The sequence below is a fragment of the Ruditapes philippinarum genome, unplaced genomic scaffold (genome assembly GCF_026571515.1).
Source record: "Ruditapes philippinarum isolate M1 unplaced genomic scaffold, ASM2657151v2 ctg1335_1_1_1_1, whole genome shotgun sequence".
NCBI lineage: Eukaryota > Metazoa > Mollusca > Bivalvia > Venerida > Veneridae > Ruditapes > Ruditapes philippinarum.
The window spans coordinates 87,566-105,173 of NW_026867067.1; the positions used below are offsets into that span (position 1 = coordinate 87,566).

The window sequence follows — 17,608 nt, forward strand, 5'->3', positions numbered from 1 at the left end:
GCCATGACAAAACCAACATAATGGGTTTGCGACCAGCATGGATCCGGACCAGCAGGAGAGAAGTAGAGAACAGCATGGATCCTGATCAGACTGCGCGGATGCGCAAGCTGGTCTGGATCCATGCTGGTCGCAAACCCATTATGTTGGTTTTGTCATGACGCGGCTCAAATATCCACTGCGTTATCAATTGCCCGATAGATGTGCTTATAGGTTTAAATGTAAATATTAATATAAATATAATAACGATTGTCCTTGGAAGTGATTTGACGATAACACTCCTTGCGGAACCAGTTACGTAGATAACCAGCATATCAGCGTAAGATACGCACAGAAATCAACTTTTTTACAAAGATTTTGTGCAGAAGTTGCGTAGATAAAGGTTTAAGGTATATGTTATGAATACAATAATTTTGTATGCGTAGATACGATTAATAAGTACTGCTACTTTAATTTTCAGTGACCAGCACCGTTTTCATCTTTGTAATTACTATGGTCGTTGCGTAAGTTCCCTTTTTAAATTTTCATTAGTTTGCCACGTTGATCTCTCAAGTCTTTATTACTTTTAAATTTATCAATTCTTTTTTTTAAGTTTATTTCGAATCTAAACGGTCTTTTAAGATGCTACATTTAAGAAACATCCATGCTATTTATTTTGGCAACGTTCATATTAGGAAATTTACAGTAGCATATTTCAATTTTTAGGCAATTTACAGTAGCATATATCAATTCTAAGGCAATTTACAGTAGCATCTATCAATTATAAGGCAATCTACAGTAGCATATATCAATTTTTAGGCAATCTACAGTAGCATATATCAATTCTAAGGCAATCTACAGTAGCATATATCAATTTTTAGGCAATTTACAGTAGCATATATCAATTTTTAGGCAATTTACAGTAGCATATATCAATTTTTAGGCAATTTATAGTAGCATATATCAATTTTTAAACAATTTACAGTAGCATATATCATCTTTAAGGGAATTTACAGTAGCATATATCAATTTCAAGGCAATCTACAATATTTGATTACCAACATTGACCACTGTACATTTACTTTCCCATTTATTTTAACAGCCGGCACAGTCGCATCGACATGAATTTAAAGAGAAAGATGAGGATATGCTGTGTATGTTTTAGAAGGTGCTGCAGATGTTGTATTGGTAAGATTTACTTTCTTAAACACATTTTCATTATACATCATTTCATTAAAATCATTTTTTTCTTCAGATTTTTCTTTTCAAATTGTTAAGGAACCGGTTTGTCTTTGACTATAAACTCTTAAATGTAACAGTTACAAGGACTACTTGTGACCTCGGACGAGTTTTCTAAAATTTAAGTCTTTTAATATGGTCTGAATGAACTCCTTTTTGTAAAGGGCTTGCATGATATTAATTAATACAGAAACTGATCTATTTTAAGAATATTTGCCGAGTTCTGAATCGGATTCCGATTCGGATCTTGAAAGAAGTATTCAGCGAAGCAGACGAGATGTTGGCGGCCTTGACCCTTTTGGTAGGAGGCGGAGGAGTGATGAGCGACCTACCCTTGCAGATGGATGTAAGTTGCATATAAATTGGCACGTCATATCTTAGATCATTAAGAAGTATTAACTTTAAATCAAAGTTAACTCTTTATAGATTATTCGAGTATATGGGCAAAACTGATTGTTGCTTCACTTCTGCACGAATTTTGTTCTCAATAACGTAGCACTGTTTTAATACCCAAATGTCTAAAATGTTCATCCTTACATTTCATGAGATTTTTTCATAAAAACTGTGTTTTAAAAATTATGACAATTCTGTCTCAGTCCTTTACATAGCCACGTGATTAACCTTATATATCACGTGATGTTTCTTTTCTTTTTACAGTGCGATCAGAACGAGATTCTCGTCCGAATGAAGTTCAACAAGCGCTGGAACGCATTGCAATAGAGGAGTCCAGACAGAACTATCAGATGAATATTGCTCAGGGTTCAGGTTTGTTGTCTATCATAAAAGATTCTTTGACGTCATTCTCTGCTTTTTATGAAAAATCATTGGATGATGAATTAATGTAATAAATCATCTAGCCTGCCTGGGAAAAGAATGTGTTCATCATTTTAAGCATTTTTATCTTCTTTTGGGGAAATATTGGGAAGGATAAGTGTTCTAGTCCGTCTGGAAAAGGGGTTTTGTACATAATTTGCAGTATTTAGAGGGGAAGTATTAGGGAAAGATTTCAAAGAAATCTTTGCAGTAGTCTGTCATTTTCTGTATACATGTATTATGGAAAATGCTGCTTCACAAAATTGCAATCGTGTAAATGACTTTGTCTATACACAGTTTCAAAGATATTAGCGTTTTCTCTGCCCTTTTGTCTTTTCTTGAACGATATTTGGAACGATTTCAAATATGTCACTGCATTTTTCATTGGAAAAAAATCCTACACATGTAAAACAAGTTGTGACGAGTCTCAAAAATATCCGTAAAATCTCTCATAAAAGTTTTTCTTATTGTATTAATATGTAATAACTCATACATTTTAGGAACAAACGATGGTGGTCAGTTCAATGCCTTATTTTCACAACCAGGTGATAATATTGATGAGATAGGCCTTGGATTTCCAACAATTGATGTAGGAGAAAGTAGTTCTGGGCCGCAAGGAGCAGAAGGAGGTGCTGCTCCAACAACGGTAAACGATGATCTAGCAATGCTGAGAGAGGTTGAATCGTGTATGTATACTATTTTGGCTATTCCAGTGAAAAGGTCTGTTTTAAATGACAGGGAATTATTATTTCTAGAATACCTTAAAAACCAATATATATTGACTTCCATAAACATAATTTAAAATTTATATCATCAGAGAAAATCAAAGGAATCATCTTTTTTTCGGATATTGACGGTAATTAAAGATACGTGAACCATGATACATGTATATTTGTATTTCGTTCTTTCCTGCTCACTCTAAATGCAGACATAAATCATGTGTATATATTTTTTAGTGCTTGATCGCCATCATCGACATTTAGGACGTGACGTCATCCCTCTTCAAATATCGAGAGAAAATATTTTAGAGAATTTGATTGGTTATTATACTGAAGAATCTCTCGCAAGATCTCGCATTACTGTGAAGTTTATCGGTGAGGAAGGCATGGACTGTGGTGGTGTCACCTACGATATGTTTACAACATTTTGGTACCGAGCTCAAGAGGAATTTTTCATTGGTTACGAGGCAGTGGTTCCGTATCTTCCCCCTCAAAGATTCACAGACGATTCAAAATATCGAGTTCTCGGTCGCATATTATCCCATTCCATTGCCGTTATGAAAGAATTTCCGATACATATGTGTAAAAGCACGATTATCGCGATGATCTACGAAACTACTGATGTTTCGGCAGAAATTCTACTTGAAGATTTCCTGTACTTTCTGGACAGCCATGATCGTAATTTGGTTACCACGGCAATAAACGATTACAGCAGTTTAACTTCAGATCAAGCAGACGAACTTATGACCATATTTGAAAGGTATGAATATGCGATCAGAATAACAGCCGAGAACTTTAAGCATCACGTGACTCAATTGGCACGCCACGTGACCTGTATACGCCCAAAACCATTGCTTGACAAAATGAGATCGGGTATACCACAGTCTCATTTGGAACATTTTTGGTCGAATTTCCATTTAAAAACCCTCGGCATCCTGTTTAGAGCTCTGAAACCAACTCCGGAAAGAGTTATCGCGCGCTTAAAAACTTCCGATGACAATCCGCGTCTTTCTCGGCATCAAAGACGGGTATTCGATTTTCTTAAAGACCTGCTGAAAGAAATGTCGGAACCAGAGCTTGAGACTTTCCTTCATTTTGTAACAGGAAAGAAGTCCATACCACGAGAGAAGATAACTATTGAGTTTACAACAGAAACAGGGAAGCTTAGATTACCAAAGGCTCACACATGTTCAAACATGATGGAGTTGCCAGCATCATACGAAGATTACGAAACCTTTCGCTCCGAGCTCAAACATCTTTTGGCATCCGATGAAGCACTGAAAATGTCAATGGAGTAGATGGCCACGGAATGAACTCTTTGCCAAAATGTTATTTACGATATGATATACATGTATAAGTGAACATTTGGAGTCGAAAAACACTTTATGATTGATAAAACGAAAGTGATAAAAATCATGCTCATATCGCATGCACATGACCGGAAGTTAGTGTTATGACTATCACCGTCTATATATAGCATATGTCATTTTGTTGATTTTATAATTCTGTTTCGCCATTGAACTAAGTACTCTACAAAATCATGCTCGTATTAATTATCAAAATTTTCCGTAGCTTTGATAAAATATACATGTCAGACAAATTTTCATTTCATTTAAATCATGCATTAGAATAACATGAAAAGAAATATCGCGCGTGGTAAATTCATCAGAAAGCAGTTAAAAAATTAATCCTAACCAACAAATACTTGTACTGCCAAGTAGGTAAATACACGTATGAAATACATCATTATGACAGCAGCTTCACATATAACTCAATCTTCGCTTTATCTCGTAGAGAACTGATTGGTCCCTTGAGTGTCCATTTATCGAGTTTCAACCGTATTCCCAATATGTGACGTATGTAATAATACGATGTCGTCATATCTCCTGATTAAATTGTGTAAAAATGTGTGCTCATAAGGAAATAATGCACTAAAACTTTGTTCTAATTTCGAGACTTTGTTCTGATAGTTAAACTTTGTGTTGATAATGAATAATACAACTTTAAACTGATTATGAAACTTTTGTACTCCTAATGTGCTCAGAATGAAGTTTAACTTAGTGATAATTGGGAACACTTTGTAATAATAACGAAATTCTTTTCTCACAAATTTGTTTGATAATAAAACATTAACCGGATTATACATACGCTAGTTTATTTATATTAATAATTTTGCATCTGCGTCATTTATCTATTTTTATATTGATTGCTTATACATGTATGTCCATTTTTGCACATATTTTCAAAGCGTTTGTTATATAATTTGCACATATCAAAATAATAATAAACTTTATTTTTGCTTTATATTTTCTCTTCATGCTTTAGAGCCCTCTGTTGGTGGAAACAATACTATTTATAGCTCAACAATAGAACGACATCATTGCAAGCGTATGGAAAGCCATGGCTGTCTGATATTGTTCTGTTTCAATTTATGTAACCATTTGGATGACAAATAATTTCACTTCGACCGTAACTATTTTCGTACAGTAGCGTATGAAATTACAACTTCATTCACAACGGCGAAATAACGTCATTCAAAGCATGCCATTGTATAGCACGCGACTCATCTGGCACCCCCATGACAGATGAAAAATCCGGCATGGGTAAAATAAACGGAAACACCAGTCTGATATGCAAGAAATACTCTGTCAAATCATTGTAATAGTTTATGTTTATAAATGAAAGTCTGGGTTTCTATTTAGTGATATAAAACCCATAGTATTCAGAGTATATCACTCATAGTGTTGTTAACATAGCTTTGCCGATTTTTTTGTGGCCTACGTATTAAGTTATGATTCCGTAAGTTTCCCTATAAATGTATTGTGTATCTTGTTCTTTCAAAGCATATTTCTCGATTCAATGACAATTACTGCACTAAAGTATTTTTTTCCTCCGCAATGATGACATTATTCCGCTGTTAAACTCATTTTTTAAGTAACAACTGCGCTGATAAACTTTTTCGGGAAACCTTTAACCCTTGACAGACATTTGCTCAATCGTATTTTAAGTACCGTAAGAAAGAGAATTTCAAGGAAATTTATGAGTTGACAAATTTAATTTCATCTGTTCAAACGACACTTGATATATTGTCCTTGTGACAGTGAACACTTTCAGGGCTTACTTACTTTAAGTAATTAGACAATAATCCCATTTAGTCTTTCGATTGTTATTTTATTTCCAATGTCAAGTTGTTTTCCAAGTATTTCTCTTTAATTATATACATGTATATAGTAACATTTAGGTGCTAATATACATTATATGAATCAGAATAAACACTTTAATGACAATAGAATAAGGAAAATATTACATTACGTTGGTATCATTGTTTAACTTAACGGACATAAAATAGTAAGAGTATATAATTAAGAGACAATTGTTCTGTTAAGTGAATGTGAGTAAGACCCTTGAAGTTGTTGAAATACAGCAAGGGCTATTTTTTTTATATATCTAACATTTTCATGAAAATTAGAGCAAAAATCTTTGAGGATATGATGTCACAGTTACGCAGTATTTAAATTGTATGTTTATATCATGTCTTGTAAATAAGATGATTTTTGAATGTATTCAAAAATTGATATCTCATTTTTTATTTATTCCTGCAATTTTTTGAAACATAAATGTTGGTATTTCTGTGCACATTCATTACCTGAGTATTTTGACCTTATATAAGGATGGTTCCACATACTATATTCAAAAATGCACATCGTATAATGATATATTGACATCATATAAAGACGCATTGACATCAAATTATGGAAAGCCTTGACTGTCTTATTATTATTAACCTGAACGTTGTTACGTCCAACTAGCAATATATTGAGTCAACCTTTCCGTATATAATGTGCACACATTAATATATTATGTGGATCCATCTTTATATGTAGTCAACTGAACAATATTTGATATGGAAAGCCATGGCTATCTTATATCGTTCCTTTCAATTTATGTAACCATTTGGATAATATATGAGTTCACTTCGACTATATATGAATTGAAAACACCTTCTTATTTAACCGGAATCCATTATATTAATCCACAGTTACAATATATGAAACCATACTGTCAGTGTATGAAACCGAGTTAGCAATATATAAGTTGATTTTCTCAATATATGATTCCATTTCTTCAATATATGGTACCAAAGTAGCCATGTATGAACCAGATACCCTTATATGAATCCGTATTATCAATATATTAATTCATTTTTACAATATATGAAACCATTTTATCAATGTATGGAACCAAAGTAGCAATATATGAGTTAGTTATACCAATTATTCAATATATGGAACCAAAGTAGCAATGTATGGAACCAGGTGTCCTTATATGAAACCAAATTATCAATATATTAATTCATTTTTACAATATATGAAACCATTTTATCAATGTATGGAACCAACGTAGCAATATATGAGTTGGTTATTACAATATATGATACCAATTATTCAATATATGGACCTAAAGTAACAATGTATGGAACCAGGTGTCCTTATATGAAACCAAATTATCAATATATTAATTCATTTTTACAATATATGAAACCATTTTATCAATGTATGGAACCAAAGTAGCAATATATGAGTTGGTTATTACAATATATGATACCAATTATTCAATATATGGAACCAAAGTAACAATGTATGGAACCAGGTGTCCTTATATGAAACCAAAGTATCAATATATTAATTCATGTTTACAATATATGAAACAATTTCATCCATGTATTGAACCAAAGTACCAATATATGAGTCGATTATCACATTATATGATACCAGGTCTTCAATATATGGTACCAAAGTAGCAATGTATGGAACCAGATGTCCTTATATGTAACCAAATTATCAATATATTAATTCATTTTTACAATATATGAAACCATTTCATCCATGTATTGAACCAAAGTATCAATATATAAGTCGATTATCACATTATATGATACCAGGTCTTCAATATATGGTACCAAAGTAGCAATGTATGGAACTAGATGTCCTTATATGAAACCGAATTATCAATATATTTAATCAATTTTACAATATATGAAACCAGTTTATCAATGTATGTAACCGAAGTAGCAATATATAAGTTGATTTTCACATTATATGATACCAGTTCTTCAATATATGATACCAAAGTAGCAATATATTGAACCAAAATGTCATTATATTGACGGGACTTTTTTTAAAGACTGTATTCTATCCTTGCACCGGTATTACAGTTTCGCGCCAATATTCAAAAGACCAGCGTGCTTCACTGATTGCATACTGCACATTTTCTAAATAAGGAAATATTTGAATTTAACGTCACATTCACTTCAAATGGGCTGGGCAGGCAAAACTTATCGTTATATATGTACGAGTTGTATGTCATAATTTAAGCTATTGTGTCGTACTGACCATTAACAAAAACATATTTAAAAAATAAGTTCATCTCGACCTTTACCTTTGATCAAAAATGGGCATGGCCAGTAGGACACATCAAGGTTAATCTACTCACAAAGTTTAAAAATAATCAGTCAAATAATAATTGATTTCATGAAAAAGTGTATGCATTGTAATAACAGAACCCAGTGACCTCGGCCTTTGACTTGTTGACATGAAAATAGGCTATTTTGGTTCCATATAATGAAAATTGCTATCATAGACTGTAACATCAACTTATATACTGCTACTTTGGTTCCATACATTAATAAAATGGTTTCATATATTGTAAAAATGACATAATATATTGATAATTCGGTTTCATATAAGGGTATCTGGTTCCATATATGGCTTCTTTGGTACAATATATTGAAGAACTGGTATCATATAAAGTGATAATCAAGTCATATATTGCTACTTTGGTTCCATACATTGATAAATTGGTTTCATATATTGTAAAAATGAATTGATATATTGATAATTCGGTTTCATATCAGGACATCTGGTTCCACACATGGCTATTTTGGTACCATATATTGAAGAATTGGTATCATATAATGTAATAACCAACTCATATATTGCTACTTTGGTTCCATACATTGATAAAATGGTTTCATATATTGTAAAAATGAATTAATATATTGATAACTCGGTTTCATTTCAGGACATATGGTTCCATATATGGCTACTTTGGTATCATATATTGAAGAATTGGTATCATATAATGTAATAACCAACTTATATATTTCTACTTTGGTTTCATAAATTGATACATTGGTTTCATATATTGAAAAATGAATTAATATATTGATAATTCAGTTTCATATAAGTACATCTTGTTCCATACATGGCTACTTTGGTACCAAATATTGAAGAATTGGAATCATATATTGAAAAAATCAACTTATATATTGCTAACTCGGTTTCATACACTGACAGTATGGTTTCATATATAGTAACTGGATTAATATAATGGATGCCGGTTAAATAAGAAGGTGTTTTCAATTCATATATAGTCGAAGTGAACTCATATATTATCCAAATGGTTAAATAAATTGAAAAAGAACAATATCAGACAGCCATGGCTTTCCATATATATGTCCCTATATGCATGTTCTATTGTTGTTTTTTCTATTTCATACACATAATTATGGCGGACATTCTCTCCATAGTAACCGCTTATAATATTTACGGCTGAAAGAGTCTTAAATCACCGCAGTTCGTATTTGTTTCATTAAAGGCCCATAATGCCAAAGAAATGCTTTTATGATTATTTCTCAAAAAGCTATTTAATTTTGGTGTATTTTACAGTATCAGAAAAGTTGGCAAATTACCCGCACCCTATTTTTCATTTGTTGCTTTTTAGCAGTACTCATTTAGTATTTTGTAGTTTGCTATATTTTTGACAAGTTATTACATATCGCTACTTTCTTCCGGTAACAAGCATCTAACTTTTTTTCTGAAACCATTATTTAAACATTATTAAATTCATCTTTGCTCATTCTGGATGGTCAGTTTCTTGCTTGACCACCTCTTCTATATACATACATATACTAAGGAACTAGTGCCAATATGAACGAAAAACCCTCATTGACAAGATATTTTGATGACCGATTTATAGAGGTTACTGGCTATGACTTGCTACTCATCATTGTGGGTTCGAATCGTGACAATTCTGCCATGAGACAAACCAACGAAACCATCTAGCTTGTTCAGTAGTTTCCAACTTTTAGAAGTTTACCTTTTTGTCCATCTTTGCCTTGAAATAAAAATGTATACACGAAAACACTGAAGAGACGCGTGGACGCAGGGTCCATCAGCAAAGTGTTTTGTGCCAAGTAAGGTAAAGTAAAGTAAAACCAAAATAGTGATAAAATACATGCAACTTAATTTTCAAGATTCAAGTTATTTAGCCTTTTAAGTTTGTTTTTTTTTTTGTTTGCCTTGATAAAGGAATGACGATATTTACCTTAAAAACATCGCTATAGGTTAATTGATATTAGCTTTTTTATGACATTAATATTGTTATTTGATTAATAGGAATGTAAATAAAACACGAATAGACTGAGCGGAAGTGTGTTAATTGCACCAAACCACCTTTTAAATTTATCGTTCATTTTTCTGTTCTCCAATTCACAATTATAATATTAAGATTTTGACCGCCGCTAGCAGTACAGAATGCGTCGGTATAGTACTCTGATCCGAAATCGATAATCCGTTTCTTATATACTTTTAGTAACATGGTATTTCGAAATCCTTTCCAACATGTACATAGTCTGACTAAAATAGTACTATAATCCGATAGAGAAGACGCCGTCTAAAAAGCGCATGCCCGTACCAGTTCGCTGTAGACATAGGTCAGGCAAGACAAGACAAAAAGTAAATTAATTAGGAATTATTACAATTGGAAATTGTTATGATGACACCTGAATTTTGTTTATTGTTCGGACTGGTGGTTTTCTGCGGAGCGCTAGGTTTAGGTAAGTTAATTTATTGAGTATTGTTTTTTTCGCAATGTTTTAAAACTCTCCATAAATTGACCTTCAATGACATTCTTTGAACGATTAGGCTACTGACGCTAATTCAGCTGTATTCATTCGTGGATATAATTGTTAGTTTTAACTTTATTAGCATTTCACGTTGTCAAAAAAATAGTATTAAAAAAAGTTTGAAAAAAATCTAATAATTAATTCAACGTCAGGTGAAATAATTTAATTGAAATATACGCGTTTATTTTTACAACAATTGTTATTTATGTTGTTGTTATTGTTGTAATGTGCAATATCTATACATATAAAGAGACAATTTTAAGAGAAAAAAACAACAAAAACAATTTTCCTAAACTTTGGTTATTTTCCTTTTTTAAATTAATGCGTTCAGAGATAATTGTTTCATCTTTTGAATGATTATTATTGATATAGCGTGATAAAAATATAACTTCTAGAAATAAAAATGATATCACTTAAAAAATAAAATGAAATAAATTAATATATTGCAGTCATCAATGTACATTTGGTATATACATGTATATTTGGTTAAATAAAAAAAAACAAATTTGTGTACAGTACAGATGCGCTGAAACGTTTGGTTGCGTGACTGAACATTTCATATTATCTGCATCGTCGGATATTTTTACTTCTTACCCTTTCCCCACTAAAATGTGTGTGATATACTTGTCTTACTTTGCATTTGGAACACTCCATTGTTAAAATGAGGGGATTTGGTAATGGAATTTTGAAAACTGCCTGAAGAAACTTGTACTAACACATCCGCTAAGCAGACAAATGAAATTTTAATATGATTATGTACCAAACAATATCGAACTAAAATAAATTTGTATAAACCATACGAATTAGTATTGAGGTGCTTCATGAGGGTCTCCTTTGTGTAAAAAAAAAAACAACAAAAAACACTAACAAAAAAAAACACACACACACACACATTCTCACATCTTTTGTACAATTTAATCACCTATTGTTAAAACGACTTAACTCTAAAAATAGGACGACTTCGACCTTGTATTTGCATAATTGTATAATATACGACAGTATAGCATGCACTATTTCGTATGTCATAATTTCTGACCCTTTGTTGGAGCAGAATCTACTACAATTTCGTTAAAGCTTTTATTCACCCAGGAAACCCATTGTTAAACGTTTTTTGAATATGTATATGATAATATAGAAAGTCGATCTCCTTACAGATATTTTACCCTAGATAAAAGTTATTGTATTTTTTATTTTGTTATTTTTGTTATTGTTAATATTTATGAATATTAATTAATATTTAATTCTCTTTATTTCTGACATTTTTGTCTTCTTCAATAAGTCATATGTTTTTACATAAATATAGACTATTGTAAACAATAAAATCTAAAATTATAGAAATTTGAGTACTAGTTAACCAAATTTTCGTCTGCTAAGTATATACTATCAACTTCCGGTCGCGAGATGATTTTTGGCTGAGCATTTTGAATTGATGGACAGGTTGAGTTCATTTATTTATACGTTCTATTCATAATGCGACATTGCTTAAATCAGTTGTGAATTTAAAGAACTTTTAAGTTTTGGGTTTATAAATAAATTTAATTGTGAATCCTCTGAGAAAGCATCACCATACACATTGTTTAGCCTCGTTTTGTTTCATTTCTTTCATTTTGCCCCGTTTCATTCCCGCCCTCAAATTCTCTTTCAGTGTTAAAGTGGATATTTGCTTAAATTAAGTGGTCATTTTTATTAGGTAACTTGACCTTGTGACAACATTATGACCAAAGTTTTCCTATTTAAATAACAATGAAGTGTGTAAAAAATCAAACATACTTATTTCAGAGATTGAATAAATATTATAAATGTCACAAACGAATTTGTGCGAGTCGGTTCGTGTTTTTACAATCGCTTACAAATGATTTAAGAATGACATTATCAAATTTATAAAAACATGATGTATTAGATACACAAATGAAAGGGAAAACGAAAAGACAGAGATATATTTCGCTTTTTGTACGTTTTCCGTTTTGTCTAATTCATCTACATGTATTCATCTTTTTTTCGGTGATTAAAAACTCTCTTGACAATAGCAACCATTGATTTAATGGAGTTCAATGTAATTCGCATGCAATCTGTCATTAATTGTGTGTCATTAATTATCGAATCTGGCAAATTGCCATTGATTTTCATCTACATTTCATGCAGAATTTGTACTCATTGAAACGCATCACGATTGTCATTTCATACACTGTGATACGCTGATTTTCTGAAATGGACTTGCCCAGCTTCTATTTTCGGAAATGTTTATTATCAATTTTAGGTATATCAAGATGAATTACATGAAGTGTTGTTGCATTTTTGCAAAAGTAACCTGTTTAGTTACATTAAGTAATATTTTTTACTTTAAATTCACCGATCTGGTTTTGTTGTTGTTGTTGTTGTTGCGTTTTTTGTTGTTGTTTTTTTTTTTCATTTAGGAAACACAGTGATAAAATTAACCTGTTTAGTAATAGAAGGTGACATTTTGATCCTTTTAGTTAAGTAAGCGGCTTAATTATTTTGTTGCATAAAATATACCAAATGGCGTGTTTTGTTACATTAAGTTGCATGTTGTTGATATATACATGAGGTTACACGTTTAAGTGATTTTAAGCTGCTTTAAGTCACCTCTTTTGTTACATAAATACTACAGTATATTTAGTAACTTCTGTTACGTTTAATTCTTGCGAACAATATATTTCAAAATACATGGTAATATTATGAAATACCGCACTATAAAAGTATCATTTTGCAATCACTGTTATGCATATGACGTAAATGAAAATGAAATAATTGAAACTGGAATGTAAGGGTGAATCCGATATCAGTAACTCATTGAGTGAATTATAGTGGGATTGAAGATCGATGTACCTTTGACCTTCGTTGACTGTTTTAAATGATAATGCATTTAATAATTTAAAAAGAGCGAATAAACTCTTTACAAAAGCAGTACATGTATTAATTCTTCCTAAAGTAAGACTTCCTTCAAGTGAGCGGGCCAGCTTCCTGTGGTTGACAAACTGGGGGGAGGGGGGGGGGCTTAAACATATTGCCATAATAATATCAGACATACAGAAACGGTCGTAAATGTAGTATAATTATTTTCTTGGGACTGAAATGTTTATGTTATGTTTTTGTTTGTTTGGGTTCTACGTCACAACGACACAGTATAGGTCATATCGCGACGTTCCAGCTTTACTGGTGGAGGAAGACCTCAGTTGCCCCTCAGTGCATTATTTCAGGCACGAACGGGCACCTGAGTAGAACCACCGACGTCCCGTAAGCTAGCTGGATAGCTTTCTCACTTGAGAGAATCCAAAGTCCCTGTCGGATTCGAACCCACAGCGTTCGTTATGAAAACGAAACCCCCTGCTGCAGAAATATGAAGTAAGCACACCAGTATCGAAGTAGCTTGAAGATTGCAACCAAGCTTATATATTTTGATGTACATGTATATATAGGTAATGCACCGAAAATCTGATGCTCTGATACCAACAAACCTTTCTCCCAAACTCAAACTCCTAAACTCCAAACTCCAACCCTCCCCCAAACTCCACCCCCACCCCCAAAGAACTCTTAACACCCAGTCTCTCCTCTCTTACTGGTACTCATTACATAAAACGATCTGTATTTTTCAGCTGACAGTGTTAGCTGTTTCGAGTGCTCGAACCTACAGGACAAGAGATGTGGGACAACATTTGACTTTGCGCCCGGCTCAACGGAAGCCAAGGAGAAATATCTGAAAAAATGCGAGGGAGAATTGACCTTCTGCAGAAAATTGACATATGAAGACGATTTTCAAGGAAAGAAAACAAGTATGTCCATAAAATAGGCGCTCAGTGTTTCCTCTTTTTCACTCACTTATTACTAGTATTTCGGTTAACTCAATTCTAATAAAGCCTGAATATTTATGTAGTAAAGATGTATGGCTGTACGTTACTGGGTCTGGGATGGGTTGGGTCTAGGTAAAGGTACAACCTGCCAAATGGAAATTATGCATCTTGGAAATATATTGAGTTTCTCCTTGGTATTTTCATGCACACAGAGTCTAAACAAGACCGTCTTTGCATAGACAATTGCCACACGTCTGTACAAATAAAGGCAGTTCATTAGGTTGCATAAATTGTATGTAAATGGTGCCACTGACTGGCTGACAAGATTGTAATATTGCTCATTCTCACTAGGGCGCTTATTGTTTAATAAGGGATAGTATCAAAATTTGCCGAATGATGGAAATGAGCCTCCTACAGGGATGGTTCATAAAATATTCCAAATGAATATCTAAGTAGAGAGAATCTTATGATTGTCGCTAAATTATTTTTTACACTTTTCTTTGGAGCGTAAACCAGCCGCTTGAGTCGCAATGCTATACATATGAACCACCCGTAATGTTTACCCTATTATAATGTTAAATACTAAGATACATGTTTATTTTAATATTATTAGCATTTGCTACGCGGAAAAAAATATATTCCATTCATAATTGCAACACTGTATCATAATTATATAAACCTTTCATTCTTTCCAGACGGTATAGTTGTGTCACGATCATGTTGGACCTCCCCGGGAAAGGAAGGATTTGAACCGGAAGTTAAAGAGTGTTCGGAAATGTTCAAAGGTGTAGCATGTTACTGCAAAGGTGATCTCTGTAATGGGAGTGAACTCGTCCGAGCATCTACTGCAATTTTATTCATTGGATTACTTCCCTTACTTTGTTCACTATTAGGATTTTAATTATTTTTTTTTGTATAATTTACTCTAATGCTATGCAATATTAAGATCAGGAACATTTCATATCTTTTTGAAAAGAAATGTTTATTGTATGCAAATTTGTAAAATGTTTGTTCGATTAACGTACGTAATCACTTTTGTTTTATGATATATGACTTGATGCGAATTATGTTTCTTTCGTTAAAACAGGCACAGTCCGACAACATACGTTCTTAAAATACCAGTAGTCAGCCCAATACATTTTCTTTATGTGTACACTTATATTGCAAAGTGGTGGTATTATTGAAAGTCGTTTGAAAGTGCAATTGTCGTGATTTCATTTATGTATATATGAAATACCGTGTTATATGAAATACCATGTTTTCTCATTGTTTTGGATTCACATTTTGTCATTTTTGAAGCAAATATTTGTCGTTATTTAAGATTTTTTGTTCTATTTTATGTATTTATATATGTGTGTTATCATGGTAACCAGTGTGTAAAAATAATATTACAAAACAGAAACGACGGTATGCACTTTTTCAAACATGTATCAAATGTAGAAAAGTATTATTATAATCTTTATAACTGAGTTTAGTTTATATTTGATATGTGACCACAATAGGTTATACTTGTTAAATTGTTCAATTGTATAATAAAAAAATCATTGTGCTTTTAGCATAAAGGTCAATGATTCACATTGATCCAAGTCTGGGATTCATTTACTGACTTTCAACAAAATTGTACACGAAAAGTAACGCCTTAAGTTTCAAAGTTATTGATACTAGATTAAATAAAAGGGAATTAATAAATGAGAGTATACTCTATTTTCAAGATTCAAGGAAGGTAACAAATGATGTATTACTCTTCTCAAAGGGAATGAAATCTATAAGAATTTACATTTTATATTTGCGAATTTTAAAGTTTCATCAGTGTAAAATCCTTAGTTATGTTACACACATGTAGAGATTATTAATATATGCCGAAATATAAATGCAATTTTTGTCCGAAATTTAGAAATTTATTCACAGATGACATATATATGAATTTAGTTACAATAGTAATTTGCGAAATAAACGAGTTATTATTTTTTAATTTGGAGCTATTCATAGTAGCTTTAGGACTATGATTTCAAAATGTCTAATGTCTTATTTTGTTACATAAAATATATGTCGCACCACTTTAGTTGAGTGACACTATGTAATAGCAGCTTTAGTCTATAGTATTATAAAAACAAAATATTTGATATTTTGAATGGTGTTTGTAATTCTTTCTGTACATCCCCATTTATGTTCAGGACATGATTGTGAATTTATATTTTATTATTTTACGCGAGTCCAAAGTCAGTGGGAAATAAGTTAGATATTTAGTTTAACCCTGCTGTGTAAAACTATAGTCGTGCTCTCAATAACTATTATTTCTTAGGTCAAGAAATTGTTCTATCAAAAAACAAAGGAAGAAGGACAAAACTCCACACGCCAAACCCCCACACCTCAATTTTTTAAAGTGGACAAAACCCCACACCTTCTTATTATTTGTTATAAAACCATACAATTTAATAACAAAAGTTAAGCAATGCGCCAAAAATATAGAGTATCGTCTGGAAGAATGGAGGTGTATGCACACGGCACAGGCAGGTTATTTTCGTCACTGGTCAATTGTCGTTCTTTCTCTAAACAAAGGGTTCTGATATTATCTTTTTAAAGGCCCATTTAGCCACATAAATGATATAATTTAAATTTTCTGAAAATTTCCTAGCTTGGGTGTCCAGTTTCTAAAAAGTTACTCATTGGCCATATTTCTCGGCCATCTTTTGTTTCTTTGGCATATTATTAACAATTACAGTTATAGTGAATAAGTATTTTAAATGGAAGTAAAAATATTACTTTGTTTACATTTTGCTTCATTGATTACAATTTATTTTACATTCAACATTGCCTTTTTAAGGTGATGAGCATCTTGCATGTTCTAAATCAATTATAACAACATTATTTAACAAATACTTGCCCTTTCTGCATAATAAAAAATTAATTCATTACCGAGTCAAAATGTGCCATTAACATTACAAGTTACATATATTTTTATGGATCACCCCCCCCCCCCTCCCCCCTCCCCATTAGGATAAACAATATTTGACGAGCTTACAGCAGAAATGCGTGCGCATGAAAATTGTTGAACATGTTTTATCAGTCATAAAAAGTCAGTTTTC

At 32.2% G+C, this 17,608-nt stretch overlaps 2 protein-coding genes across 2 annotated transcripts; both read left to right on the forward strand.

The window, feature by feature from the left end:
• Nucleotides 1-1,106: 1,106 nt before the first annotated feature.
• LOC132734702 (uncharacterized) lies at nt 1,107-4,980 on the forward strand. The gene is made up of 5 exons (XM_060721496.1): nt 1,107-1,164; nt 1,424-1,561; nt 1,873-1,980; nt 2,529-2,714; nt 2,985-4,980. Exons 1-5 carry the CDS (start codon nt 1,116-1,118, stop codon nt 4,043-4,045), a joined length of 1,542 nt encoding a protein of 513 aa, XP_060577479.1. The 5' UTR covers nt 1,107-1,115; the 3' UTR covers nt 4,046-4,980.
• A 5,422-nt stretch (nt 4,981-10,402) lies between these two features.
• LOC132734714 (uncharacterized) lies at nt 10,403-16,621 on the forward strand. The gene is made up of 3 exons (XM_060721507.1): nt 10,403-10,644; nt 14,328-14,504; nt 15,218-16,621. Exons 1-3 carry the CDS (start codon nt 10,581-10,583, stop codon nt 15,421-15,423), a joined length of 447 nt encoding a protein of 148 aa, XP_060577490.1. The 5' UTR covers nt 10,403-10,580; the 3' UTR covers nt 15,424-16,621.
• The last annotated feature ends 987 nt before the right edge of the window (nt 16,622-17,608 follow it).

Excerpts from the sequence above, each read along its gene's own strand:
- LOC132734702 (XM_060721496.1), top strand. The coding sequence starts at position 1,116 with ATGAGGATATGCTGTGTATGTTTTAGAAGGTGCTGCAGATGTTGTATT. Across the intron at positions 1,562-1,872 it reads ACCTACCCTTGCAGATGGAT|TGCGATCAGAACGAGATTCT; the intron begins GTAAGTTGCATA and ends TTCTTTTTACAG. Across the intron at positions 1,981-2,528 it reads GAATATTGCTCAGGGTTCAG|GAACAAACGATGGTGGTCAG; the intron begins GTTTGTTGTCTA and ends CATACATTTTAG.
- LOC132734714 (XM_060721507.1), top strand. The coding sequence starts at position 10,581 with ATGATGACACCTGAATTTTGTTTATTGTTCGGACTGGTGGTTTTCTGC. Across the intron at positions 10,645-14,327 it reads CTGCGGAGCGCTAGGTTTAG|CTGACAGTGTTAGCTGTTTC; the intron begins GTAAGTTAATTT and ends TGTATTTTTCAG. Across the intron at positions 14,505-15,217 it reads TTTTCAAGGAAAGAAAACAA|ACGGTATAGTTGTGTCACGA; the intron begins GTATGTCCATAA and ends CATTCTTTCCAG.